Source organism: Girardinichthys multiradiatus, chromosome 19 (assembly GCF_021462225.1).
Source record: "Girardinichthys multiradiatus isolate DD_20200921_A chromosome 19, DD_fGirMul_XY1, whole genome shotgun sequence".
Classification (NCBI taxonomy): Eukaryota; Metazoa; Chordata; class Actinopteri; order Cyprinodontiformes; family Goodeidae; genus Girardinichthys; species Girardinichthys multiradiatus.
Genome location: NC_061811.1, coordinates 38698850 through 38711400, shown reverse-complemented (window position 1 = coordinate 38711400; position 12551 = coordinate 38698850). Strand labels below are relative to the sequence as shown.

At 41.9% G+C, this 12551-nt stretch overlaps 1 protein-coding gene across 2 annotated transcripts in view; it reads left to right on the top strand.

The window, feature by feature from the left end:
• baz1a (bromodomain adjacent to zinc finger domain, 1A) overlaps positions 1-12551 on the top strand; it is a 41439-nt gene that overhangs the window by 15343 nt on the left and 13545 nt on the right. For both annotated transcript variants that reach the window (XM_047345486.1, XM_047345487.1), the window contains 16 exons: positions 147-467; positions 905-1070; positions 6192-6299; positions 6702-6769; positions 7012-7124; positions 7208-7443; positions 7532-7764; positions 8661-8779; positions 8861-9015; positions 9102-9253; positions 9884-9955; positions 10927-11012; positions 11100-11264; positions 11379-11608; positions 11682-11780; positions 11856-12034. In XM_047345486.1, coding sequence (XP_047201442.1) covers positions 147-467; positions 905-1070; positions 6192-6299; positions 6702-6769; positions 7012-7124; positions 7208-7443; positions 7532-7764; positions 8661-8779; positions 8861-9015; positions 9102-9253; positions 9884-9955; positions 10927-11012; positions 11100-11264; positions 11379-11608; positions 11682-11780; positions 11856-12034 — 2502 coding nt within the window. The remainder of the gene's footprint in view (positions 1-146; positions 468-904; positions 1071-6191; positions 6300-6701; positions 6770-7011; positions 7125-7207; positions 7444-7531; positions 7765-8660; positions 8780-8860; positions 9016-9101; positions 9254-9883; positions 9956-10926; positions 11013-11099; positions 11265-11378; positions 11609-11681; positions 11781-11855; positions 12035-12551) is intronic.

Here is a 12551-nt window from a genome sequence, read left to right as displayed (position 1 = left end):
GACCAGTCCAGATTAGTACCCATTCTTGATGCAATTCTTTCTCATGTTTTGTTTTAAATTACGAACCATTTAACAGCTAAGCCTCTGCATGCCCATGTGGCTTTATACTGGCACTATACTTCTGTTTCTATGTGTCCTCACTGCAGACCTGTGGGAGGCTTTAGACGATGATTCGGATCCCACTCAGTCAGCTCTGACTGCCGTCGCCTCATTGGCTGCAGCCTGGCCTCAGCTGCATCAGGGCTCTGGTCTCAAACAGCTGGACCTGGATAGCTGCACACTGTCAGAAATCCTGCGCCTCTACATTCTAGCCTCTGGTGCCGATTGTAACCATAGCAACGCTAAGTTCCGGTACCAAAAACAAGGTGGTTTCACAGTCATGGATGACCCATGTGTGGGACTGCGAGTGTCTGATCCAGCGCTGCTGAAGAGGTTGTCCTGCACTCCAGTGTATGACCTTTCACCAGGTCAGTAACTTAGCAATAGGGTTGCTAGTTTGAAGTCTGTATCCAGTACAGATAAGGCTTCTGTTTGGAAGATCAGTAATGATGAGGTGTAACTGCTCTGAACCCCAGATAGAATCTACAATGCAGACAGACTGATGGAAAAGTCTTACCCTCTTAAAGTCTGACGTGTTGCTTTTAGCATTGGTGCCTGCAATGGAGAGTTGCTTCTCTACCTTTCTGAATCAAATCTGTCCATATTAAATGTGCCTTAGGTCAGTCTCCAAAGAATCCTAAGAAATGGCTTTGATGGTGGCATCATTGAATCCCATGTAACTGGTCATCACTTGATGTTCCCTATATTAATTAGTCCACCCTGCAGTTTATAGAGATTGTTTAGATATATAGTGAATTTAAAAATCATTAAAATAACTTTTGTTTCTTTCTTTTTTTGTCGGCAGGGGAAAAACTAAAGATCCTTCAGGCTCTGCTGGGGAAGCTGTTGACTTTGGCATCTTGCAGAGATCTCATTGAAGACTGTGTGGATGAACAGAAGGCTGCCAGACAGGAACTACGAGAGATCAGAGCTGAACAACACCGCCGAAAGAGGGAGGAGATCGCACTAAGGTAGGGCTGACATCCTGGGGCTGTGCATTTCTAGTCTGTGGCCGATACAACGCGTATCTTTATGCTCTGCCAACAATCCCATTCATTTTAGAAGCACAGATGGAAAAAGCGATACAACATGATACTATTCACCCCGCAGTCATGTGTTGTGCAGCAATATGTTTGTTTTGGCTATGAATAACTATTAATAAGTACCAAGGCAATTATTAACAAAGAAAGAAATTTTTATCAAAATGACCAAGTCAGGGCACCTGATTATCAGGAAGTAATTGTCAATCAGCTCTCAGTCTCTGTCAGTTATTGTTTTCAATTCAATTCAAAGATACTATATTGATCCCCGAGGGGAAATTAGAATTCCAGTACAACCCATCCAAACATACATCATGACACAAGACAAGGGGGGGACGGGTCACCGAGGCTTTGCTGCCCACTCACAGGCGCTGCCCTTGCTAGATGAGAAAAGAGGCCACATTAGGTAAGTAGAGAAAAAAAATAATATTTCACACTTTATCCTTAGCAGGATACAGTTTGAGATTGCAAAAAACCTCAGCACAAAGAAGCAGCAAGTTTACAAAACAACATCATGCCGGGAACGGTGAAGGTGGTGTGAGGGGGTGCATATGTTTATCTTGAGCGTGTGTGTGTGTGTGCAAGTGATTGTGTGCAAGTAAGTCCATGAAGCACTATCACAGAGGCCATTGTCCTTGATGGTTCGTTGGAATGTACATCAACCGGCCACAAAGTTCTGAGCAGGTCCACAGGTGTCCTCAGGGAAGGGAGGGGGCAGAGGGAGCAGAGCGTCATGTTTACATAACTTCCAGGAGAAGTTGAAGATAGCCAGCCATCAAGGCCGTGCAGGGGAGCCAGATTCAGAAAAACAGTAATTATTTGGGTTAGGCTGACTCTTAATTTTCCGTCAGCCTTGAGAGTCTCACTGGTGCTTCTCAAAGGCGAATCCAAACAGCCAAATTCCTGGTCTTTCTGCCAGATCCGAGCGAACAACTTTCTCCAAGATTTATCCCATTTCACCCCTGAGTCCAGGAACCGCAACCTTCCTGCGATCCTAAGGATCACATCCAGTCTGCGATTCAGCTCACGTAACATCTCAGTCTGAGTGCTGATCGCCCTGAAGATCCCATCACACGTGCCAAGCAGCCTTACAATAGCCAGAACAGCTGCTGACACTCCGGATTTCTCGATATGCCAGGTAACCGCTGACTCCAAAAAGCAGAAATCCTGATATCAAACATCCAATTATATACACATCTTCCACATCCTCGACTGACATTATCGACAAACACACAATCCTCAACTTCTGCCAGGAGTCCATTGTGTATCCAGAGAAAAACGTCCAGTCCGGACAAGTTGGGCTCTCCTTCACCCTGTCTTCTCCTCGAGAAAATTTGATCAATTGCATTGAGAGACCAGCTGACCAAATCCATAACTCAGAATTTAATTTGGAAGATATGCAAAAAGAGGCTCCAAAAAGAAGACAAGACACAGAGCTGAAGCAGGGCAGATATGGGAGGGGGTGCTGGAGACAGAGAAAAAGCGTCCTCCTCCACCGAGAGCAGAAAGAAAAGAGGAGAGAGAGCACCTGCCTGGTGAGGGGTGGTATTAAAGAACAACAGATGGAGTGAATTCATGCAGTGGTGTTGTCTAACAGCAAGCTCTGCACACACATACAGAATAAACACAAACAACTTCTGTCCAAAATACAAGAATTAATTAACAAAATAACAACACCAAGGATAAAATACGTCAATTAACAAACTATTTACCTAGGCCAGTTACATTCAACAAAAACTACAAAGTCATAATGAACAGAATGAGGAAAATGAAAACTATGAAGAAATTGTAACAAAGGAATCAACCATAACCAGAAAAATGATGCAGTAATATAATAGGTCTGTCTGTTTCAGAACCAAGGTTTGTTTTCAGAATTCAAAATGAGGTCAAATTAATTTTAAAACCAATTAAGAACAACAGTTGCTGTGTTCATCCAACCAGTTCACATTGCAGATCAGAAGGGAAAATAAGTATTATTTCAATACCGTAATAATTTAAATGTATTATTTGCCAAATAAAAAAATCGATAACCTTTTGGTTACCAATTGATTGGTAATGTTAACTATCCATCGCAATGATTTTTTTTAATGGAGTGATGGACTACTAACATGGCGGCCTAAAGTGGATGTATACTCACAGTTTGACCTTCGGACTTAAGCAGCGTGATGATGTCACATCTAGATTAACAGCTCAGATCACATAAGTAATGGGAAAACAAGCTCACGTTGTCGGGCTATCAGTGTTTAAACTTCTCTCATTGAAATAAAGTTTGTCTTGCCTTTAAAACAAAACCCACAACAATTTTGTATCATGACTATGTAGCCTGCAAGAAAATGGTTAAGCACCAGAAAGCAAAACACTATAAAATAAACAATATTTAGTTTTATCAAAAACACTTTTCTCTTCCCAGTCACAACCTCTTTCGTGAACCGTTCTGATAAATCGGAGGACATGAGGTCTCGGGGCCGGTGAGTTGTGTGGCAGCCCCTTTCAGCAGCGGCTGGGAGGAGGAGCGTCTTTTTGGGAAGGTGTGCGGTGCTGCTGTTCCTATGCAGTGTGGTAAAACTGCTTCTGCGGCATAGTCATTGACATGTAGGGACTCAGTTCGGTACTTTTATAGGTACCCACCGAATTCTGTTGGTGGTACCAAGTACTGATTCACGTAAAATCAAACGGTACCATGTTTCGGTACCATAACGCATCATTGTGACACTGAGGGAGTGAAAGAGTGGGCGATTTTCCATGCCGGACATGAACACAGCATAGCACACACAAGAGCGTAATGACGTCAGTAGCCACTGGTACCGTCAACAAGTCATGGCTGATAGAAAGCGCTCGAAATTATGGCTCCACTTTTCAAAATGCGATGCAGATTACGCTCGCTGCAATATGTGTGACGCAATGTGCAAGACTAGCGAGGGGAATACTTCTAATCTGAGGAAGCACCTGCAGCGTTTCCCCTTACCACTATTCAAGGGCCAACCAGACCCCCCCAAGAGGATTATGGCATGTAGTTATAGTATGTTTTAAGAGTTAATGTCGTTCGTTTTAATAGATCACGTCGTGAAGGATTTCTGTCCCTGCGTGGTCGCTACTCTACTTTCTATGGCCAAACTTGACAAAAGCTGGACGAAAACACACTCCTCATACTCTGTGTCACTGACGCACTGAGTTACCTGCACTCGCACGCTCCGACAGCGGACAGAAAAACATGCCGCTAAAACCTAGAAAGCAGGCAAGGATATCTGCGGTTTTAAAAAGCGCAAAATTTATTTTTGATGGCAGCACTTCCTCTCCTGCGAGTAGCAGCAGGGCTAACTCTTCTCCTCCTGGTACATATGGCAAAGCTACAAGTACACAAAATAGCCCAAGTGTTTCATGCCCTGCCCCTGACAGCATCTAAAGTCCAGTCAGCACCCAATAAAGGTTTTTGACCTGGCTTGGCTGTCAGAGGTGAAATTATCCCCCTGGATCTTTAAGACTGAGCTTGAGCTTGGTAATTAATTACATAATAAATAGATAGCTAGATAGCTAGCTAGCTATCATATCTATAGATAGATGGATAGATGGATAGATAGATATGGTTAGGATTAATTGGAATGTATGTACCTGACTTTTGTGAAGTGCCTTGTGACGACATGTGTTTTGAATTGGCGCTATATAAATAAACTGAATTGAAAATATATTCATTAAAGTTTATATATTGAAGAATAAAAAGAAAATGTTTGAGATTTTATTATTAAACAAATGAAAATGTATTACCACAAACACAAAAAAGTACTGAAAACTGGTACCATTGAGTATCTGGTACCGTTGAGTATCCCCAAGAAGTGACGTGTCAATGTCACTTCTTGGCGAATCTTTGTCTTAAATTAATTTCTGCTTAAGCTCGAGAGAGAGGTTAAGGCGACTAGTCTTATTTTCATCCGGGATACGGGTACGCAAACAACAGACCATGTTTTGCTTTGGATCCAAGATGCTACCTTTTACCTGGGGAGACAGGTCCAGACATTTCTGTGCTTGTCTTTCTGACTGGCCGCGGGTATAGGAGGGTGAACATTGCTGCGCGCACGTCAGAGTTTCCAGATCTCTGACTTCACAGGAGCTGTGCAGGAGCATTGGTTAAAACTGCATTCTGAGATTCAGAATTTTTACCAGTCTCTCTCGTTCTGTGTGCAGTTCAGATGTTATTTCATCCTATGGCTGGCCCAACACACGTTGTTTTGATGCACCTATTTTTGAGTCATTGTAGTACAATTTGATGCAGTTTGTGTTGGTGCTAAAGTTTTACCTTGTTTGATGTTGAGAAGTACATGTCAACAAGAGGAATAACCTCCAAAGTCAAGTAATTGGGTAGAATGTGTTTCTGAATAAAAAGATTGTATGTCAGTGTTTGTCATACACTTGCTTCTTCCACGTGCATGCATACTGATCCGAATGGGTTCATCTTAATATTCCTGTCACATACAGGTGAGATTCAATCATATAGAATCCCATTAAGTCATACAAATACAATTAAATCATGAAGTCAAATTTTGCACACCGTCCAATCCAATCCTGATTTAAAATACCATACAGTCAAATTTAGTCTGTGCCAATTGGTAAAAAATGTTGTTGAACAAAGATGGCCAATGCATCAAGTCATTGACTTTGCAAGAATCCCTCCTCCTGAGCAACCAAAGCAGTGTTCAGAAGGATGTTGAAAACAACTTCCTTGCAGCAGATGTAATGTTAAGGTAGCATAAGGTCTTTCTGTGAAATCAACAGGGAGAAAGCAGGTGCTGCTTCAGAGATTATGGTTATGGCTGAATTCCAAGAATCATTTCTTGTTGATCAAAAAGTGAACCTCTCTCCTGTTGATAAAGACTGAATAAAACATGACAGAGCTTCACAGGAAGATGGGATGTGTGACAATATAACTATACAGTTGGAATCTTTGTTTAACATTCTGATGAAGAAGTGTGTTGTTTCTAAAAGCACATTAAGTTTTACTGATTGTGTTGAGTTAAATTATGAATTAATCACCTGATGTGCTTACATTTTAATTTTCAGGGCTCGTCTTCGAAAGGAGGAGAAGTTGAGGGAGCAGGAGCTGAGAATGATGGGAAAAGAGGAGAAACTGAAGGAGCAGGAGGTGAAGGAAAGACTCCAAACTAATGGGTATGGAACGAAGCCTTTCTCTAGAGTGAGGCCATGTAACATTGCTAGCTGTATTGCCTGTTGCTTTTGTATACAATCAACATATAGCTGCTCCATCTCTTATAGACTTTCTTCAGCATTCCCTTCTCTTTGTGTGTGTGTGTGAGGTTTTTCTGCCTGTTTCATTTAGAGTTTTTGTTTTTAAAACTGTTTGCAGAATATAGCATTCTACCTTCTCCCCTAGCTGGTCATTGTTTTAAAATATGTAAATACAGAAAATTGGTTTTCGGAAAAGCACTGTATGCATTTGGCTGTGTTTTAGTGCTGTTATGACTGGGTATTGAATCACTTCAGGAAAGAGGCAGAAACCTGTAAACAGTAGATTAAAGTGGTATTATAGTCTTATGTTTCCTCTGTCATTAGTGACACTGGGGGAGAACATCACAACAAGAATGTTAAAGAAAATACTCCATCCAGTACCATGAAGAAAGGTAAAGTCTGATCAATTTAAATAACAATATTGCATGGTTTATTTTAGGTTTTCAGCTGTCAGTTCTGCACAAGTTTCTTTTTACACTTCAAAAAGCAGACTAATTGCTTAATGCATATTTAGTCAGATTATGTATTAAAAGGCCTTCTGTATCAAGCAACAGTTCCACACTCTTCAAGCTGAAAAATATCGTTTGATTCGTCCCAGGGGGAAATATATTCATTTTGTATATGTGTTCCACAGCCAAAGGAAGCCAAAATGAAGAGCTACAACAACAGCAAACCAATTCTGATTCCAAACCCTCTGGCTTTGCTTCCAACCTGAATGCAGAGGAGCTGGAAAGCGAACAGGAGAAGGTCTCATATTCACCTTTTTGAAATGACCACAATGGCACAGTGATAGAGGCAGTCAGTGTGTCTAATATGCTCCTTCCTGGCAGGTTCGAGGGTTGCTGGAACAAATTCAGAAGGCAGCGGCCTGCACTTGCCTGCTTCCTTTAGGTAAAGACCGGCTGTACCGTAGATACTGGGTCGTCCCCTCAGCCTCCGCTTTGTTTGTGGAGGAGGACTTTTTTGGCCTGACAGAGGACATGCTGAAGCCATGCCCAAAACCTTCTGAAGACGCTGCAACAAATGGGGAGGATAACAAAGTTGGGACAGAACCAACCAGCGAAAAGTGGGTTTTCATCAAAGATCACTGACAGCTTAAAAACCTCAGAGCTTTCTTATGGTGATTAAATATTTTTTCTTTCCTAACCTGATAGTACTGGTTCAAGCCCCAAACCCCTCAATGCACAAGGTGTTCTGGTAAACCGGCCCAACCAGTGGTACTTCTACAGCTCGATAGAGGAGGTGGATCAGCTGATCGAAGCTTTGAATCCTCGAGGTAACAGAGAAAGCTGCCTGAAGGAGGCGCTGGTACAGGACAGAGACAAGCTCAAACAGCTGCTGCAGAACTGTGACCAGAAAAAATACAGGCTTCTAACTACACAGACAGGTACCAAATAAATTACCGTAAATTCCGGACTACAGAGCGCACCTGATTAAAAGCGACATGCTCTCACTTTAGAAAGAAAACCAATGTACTTGTACAGGCCGCACCGGATGTTAAGCCGCGGGTATCCCACGTTGTAATATGATTTATACAGAAAGATATTACATGTTAGGAATTTTTAACTTAATCTCTATGGTAATATAAACAAATGCATATTGCAAATGCTTTTTTTCGAATAGTGGCTGTAACCTTTAAATATACGTTCGTTATCAGTAACACACAAATTTCATTGCTTTTTTACTGAACAGAGCACGAACAACATTTCAATATCTCCTAACTGATATCCACTGCAGCCTACCAGGTCAAAAGTCATTGATCGCCTTCTTCATCTTCTTCCTGTGCACTGAAACCATCAAAGTCCTGTTCTTCAGTGTCCGAACTGAACAGCCTCAGGATCTCGTCACTCACTTCAGCCTCTTCGTTGTCGCTCACACTTGAGCACACCCGGTCGCCTTAATCACGCAGCAGTCCAGCCTTTCGAAACCCGTTAGTGATTTTCCATGTTGATGAGGGTGAATATAAATGTCTGATTTACAATACGGGTAATTGAATTGGGAAAGTGCTCTTGATTTATCGCACAAGTTCATTGGACCTCTTTGAACTACTCATCAATTTGATTGGTCTACTGTTACCAGGCAAAATGTTTTTGGCGGCATGAAAAAAACATGCATTAGCCGCACCGTTGTATAGGCCGCAGTGTTCAAAGTGTGTGAAAAAAGTAGCGGTTTATAATCCGGAATTTACGGTAAACATTTCTGTTCACATACAATGAGAGACTACCTTGAAACATCTGGATTGTTAACTCTTAAACATCAATTGTGTTTCATCTGTATGTCCAGATGAAGCTGAGCGTTCACCTTGCCCTGCACCAGCTAATACCCTGATGGATGTGAGGTTAAGAGACCTGCTGCTGGACTTGGAGGACCGCATCCATCAGGGGTCCCTGGGAACTCTGAAAGTAGGTTCAGCTGCCTACAGAGGCAAATATGTAGCTTCTGAGAGATGCTACACTCAGCTGACTCATTTTCCTGTTGTTAAGGTGATGGGCAGACAGATTTGGCGCTCTGCACTGGAAGCGGGAAACTACGAGCTTCTAGGAACTGATGGCAAAGATAATGCCATGATAAATGGACAAGTGGAGCCTATGGAGATGGACTCTGTCCAGTTAAGAGCCAGAGATCGATGCAGTGACAGGTAGTTTGTAAATTCAGCCTAGCTTGTTGCATGTTTGTGGGATTCAATTCTGTTAACTTGATAGGAAATTTGTGTTTGTGTGTCAGGCTGCTGGAGCTAAAGTCTGAAGCTTCAGCCACCTGTGGGACCAGTGGCAGCGAGACTCCTCAGGTGATCAGCAGTTCAGTTCGAATTTTGGCTCAGGCCCTTTGTCATATTGAGCAAGGCATTGAGAGACGCTTCCTCAAACCTCCACTGGGTGAGTCTGCAGACTTTGAAAGGTCTTGTCTAGTGGTCATATACTTTAACTATATGTAGACCTGTAGATGTAAATGGCCTGCACTTGTATAGCACTTTATCAAGTCCCCAGAGACCCCAAATCGCTTTACACCGCAATCAGTCATCCACCCATTCAAACACGGGTCTGCATCTACAGATGTAGACCTGTGGATATAGATGTTGGCTGCTTCTGATTTCTCTTGGAAAATTTTAATTTAGCAACGTTCAAAATAAGGTCAAAGTTGAATTTCTTTGACAATAACCTGTTAATGCAGCGCTTTTCTCTCTGTTGGAATCCTTAGTAATAAAATACAGTGAAATTCTCCAAGTTATGGGAACAGTATAAACTCCTTTTTATAAGGCAGTTTATAGCTTATTGACTTTCTCTTTGTTGGTACCTTTTAAAACATAGAACAAGATGTTCCTTTTTTAAACTACAGGATAATTTGATGTGTAAGAAAAAACATCTCAGACTTATCACGAGAGTTGTTTTTGTTTTTTATCAAGTATTTAATTTTTTATAGCTATGCAGGAGCCATTCCATGGTGTACATGGTGTTTCATGATGGGTGGAATTGGACTTTTCTAAATACATGCTTATAACTGTGCAGGTGATGAAGACTCAAAAAAAGACCAGAAAATTAAGAAAAACAAAAAGAAAGAAGATGACCAAGCATCTGATGGTATGACTTCAAATAAATATTCTACTGGTACATCCCATTTCAAGGAGTGAAACTCTATTACATAGATTCATTACACAGTGAAATATTTTAAACCTTTGTTTCTTGTAATGTTGATGATTAATGCTTACAGATAATGAAAACCTAAAATCAAGTGTCTTACAAAATTAGAATATTACATAAGATCAATAAAAAAAACAATTATATGTTCATTTCTAAGCACTCATTACTTGTCTGGGCTCCTTTTGCATGAGTTACTGCATTAATGCGGTGCTGCATGGATCAGCCTGTGGTTCTGCTGAGGTGTAATGGAAGCCCAGGTTGCTTTGATAGCAGCCTTCAGGTCAAGTCTGCGTGGATGCTAGTGGGAGCCAGGACAATGATGTAAACGTTGGATTGGATACGTAACTGATTTTGTACCACAAATGAAAGTGGCAAAATTAGGAGATTTTTGATGAAAAAAATAGGAATTGGGCCATTCTGCCTGCCTTGAAAAAGCTGGAAATGGTTTGCATATGGACAAAAGAAATTTGACGTGGGCCACATTGCCTGCAATGTGAACGTAGCCTGAAAGACCACTTGGAGGTTTAGGAAACCTTTGCAGGTGTTTTGAGTTTATTAACCAATTAAGTTGCGATACCAGGAGATTCCAAGATTTAACTGTTTCACAATATGCTAATTTTCTGAGACTCTGAATTTGGGATTGTTGTTATCTGTAAATCATAATCATCAAAATTGCAAGAAATGGTGAAATATTTCAAGCCTTTGTGTGTAACAAATTTAGATGAGGCACTTGGTGAAATGAGTGACAAAAAATGCTGAGTTTTTTCACGATATTTAGTTTTTTAGATATACCTGTAATCGTCGTCTTTTTTGCTCTTTGTTTCTGTGAATTGAGTCTTATGTTGGTGGGGTCTCAGCATCACATGAGCCAGTCTGATTAAGGCTTCATCTTCCTCTGCTTTCTTTGTTAGATGGTAGCAGTGATGGTGGTCGGGTCATTAAGACGGTGTTGGAGCGATGGAGGGAGTCACTACAGTCCTGTTCAAGCTTGTCTCAGGTCAGAAGTTTTCTAAGTGTCATGGTTGAGAAGGTCTCAACATCCAAACTGTTGAGTATACACGTGTTCTTTCTTCTATCTTTTCAGGTTTTTGTACACCTGTCCAGTCTTGAACGGAGCATTCTCTGGTCCCGTTCAGTCCTCAATGCCCGCTGTCGCATCTGCAGACGCAAAGGAGACGCAGACAATATGCTGCTGTGTGATGGCTGTGACCGAGGACACCACACCCACTGTCTGAGGCCCCGTCTTAAGGCAAGTCACATTTCTTTCTTTCATTTGAAACCACTTTGTCCTTCTGACAGCAGCAAAGATATTGATACCAGTATTTATTAACTTTTATGGGGAAATTACCCAACTCTCCTTCAGTATGTCCCAGAGGGCGCCTGGTTCTGTCCAGACTGTCGACCCAAACAGCGATCCACCCGCATACCGTCCCGACAGCGGTCTTCTATAGATGAGGAGGAGGAGGAGGATGACAAAGAGGAGGATGACAAAGAGGAAGAAGAGGAGTCAGAAGAGGAAGATGATTCTGAGGAGGAGGAGGAAGATGAAGAGGAGGAGGAAGAAGAAGAGGAGGAGGAGGAGGTAGTTGTGAGGTAAGTATGAAACGGTTCCTGTTTGTTCTTTTGTAAGACAATCAACCAAAGTGTGTCTGTATGCTCTCTACAGTGCTAGTAAGAGTCAGGCCGCTACTCCCAAAGGCAAAACCCAACAAGCTCTGCCCAGGAACAACACTACTTCATCAGGGAAAAACTCTTCAGCCTCCAAGTGCGAATTGTCTTGTCAAAATCCTGATCCATGTTTACTGTTTTTCACATAATTAACAACTGTCCCCAAACACAGAACCTCAGGAAGGAAAGCCTCTGCATCTACATCCAAAGCCAACATGACAACAAACGATAAAGCTTCGTCCCGCTCAGGACACCGCGGCAACGCCCGTCTAAGTAATGAGGTCCTCGCCCCAAAGAGCAATGTGAAATCCTCACCTGGTCAGAGAGAGGTCAGCAAGAGGCCCTCAGCAGGTGAAACATCAAATTACCTCACCAGCTGGCAGTAGGCTGGGCTCAGTTTCTACAGTGCCTTGCGAAAGTACCCGGCCCCCTTGAACTTTTCAACCTCTCGCCACATTTCAGGCTTCAAACATAAAGATATAAAATTCTAGTTTTTTGTGAAGAATTAACAAGAAGTGGTACACAATCGTGAAGTGGAATGAAATTTATTGGATATGTCAAACTTTTTTAACAAATAAAAAACTGAAAAGTGGGGTGTTCAATATTATTCGGCCCCTTTACTTTCAGTGCAGCAAACTCACTCCAGAAGTTCAGTGAGGATCTCTGAATGATCCAATGTTGTCCCAAATGACTGATGATGATAAATAGAATCCACCTGTGTGTAATCAAGTCTCCGTATCAATGCACCTGCTCTGTGATAGTCTCAGGGTTCTGTTCAAAGCGCAGAGAGCATCATGAAGACCAAGGAACACATCAGGCAGGTCCGAGATACTGTTGTGGAGAAGTTTAAAGCTGGATTTGGATACAA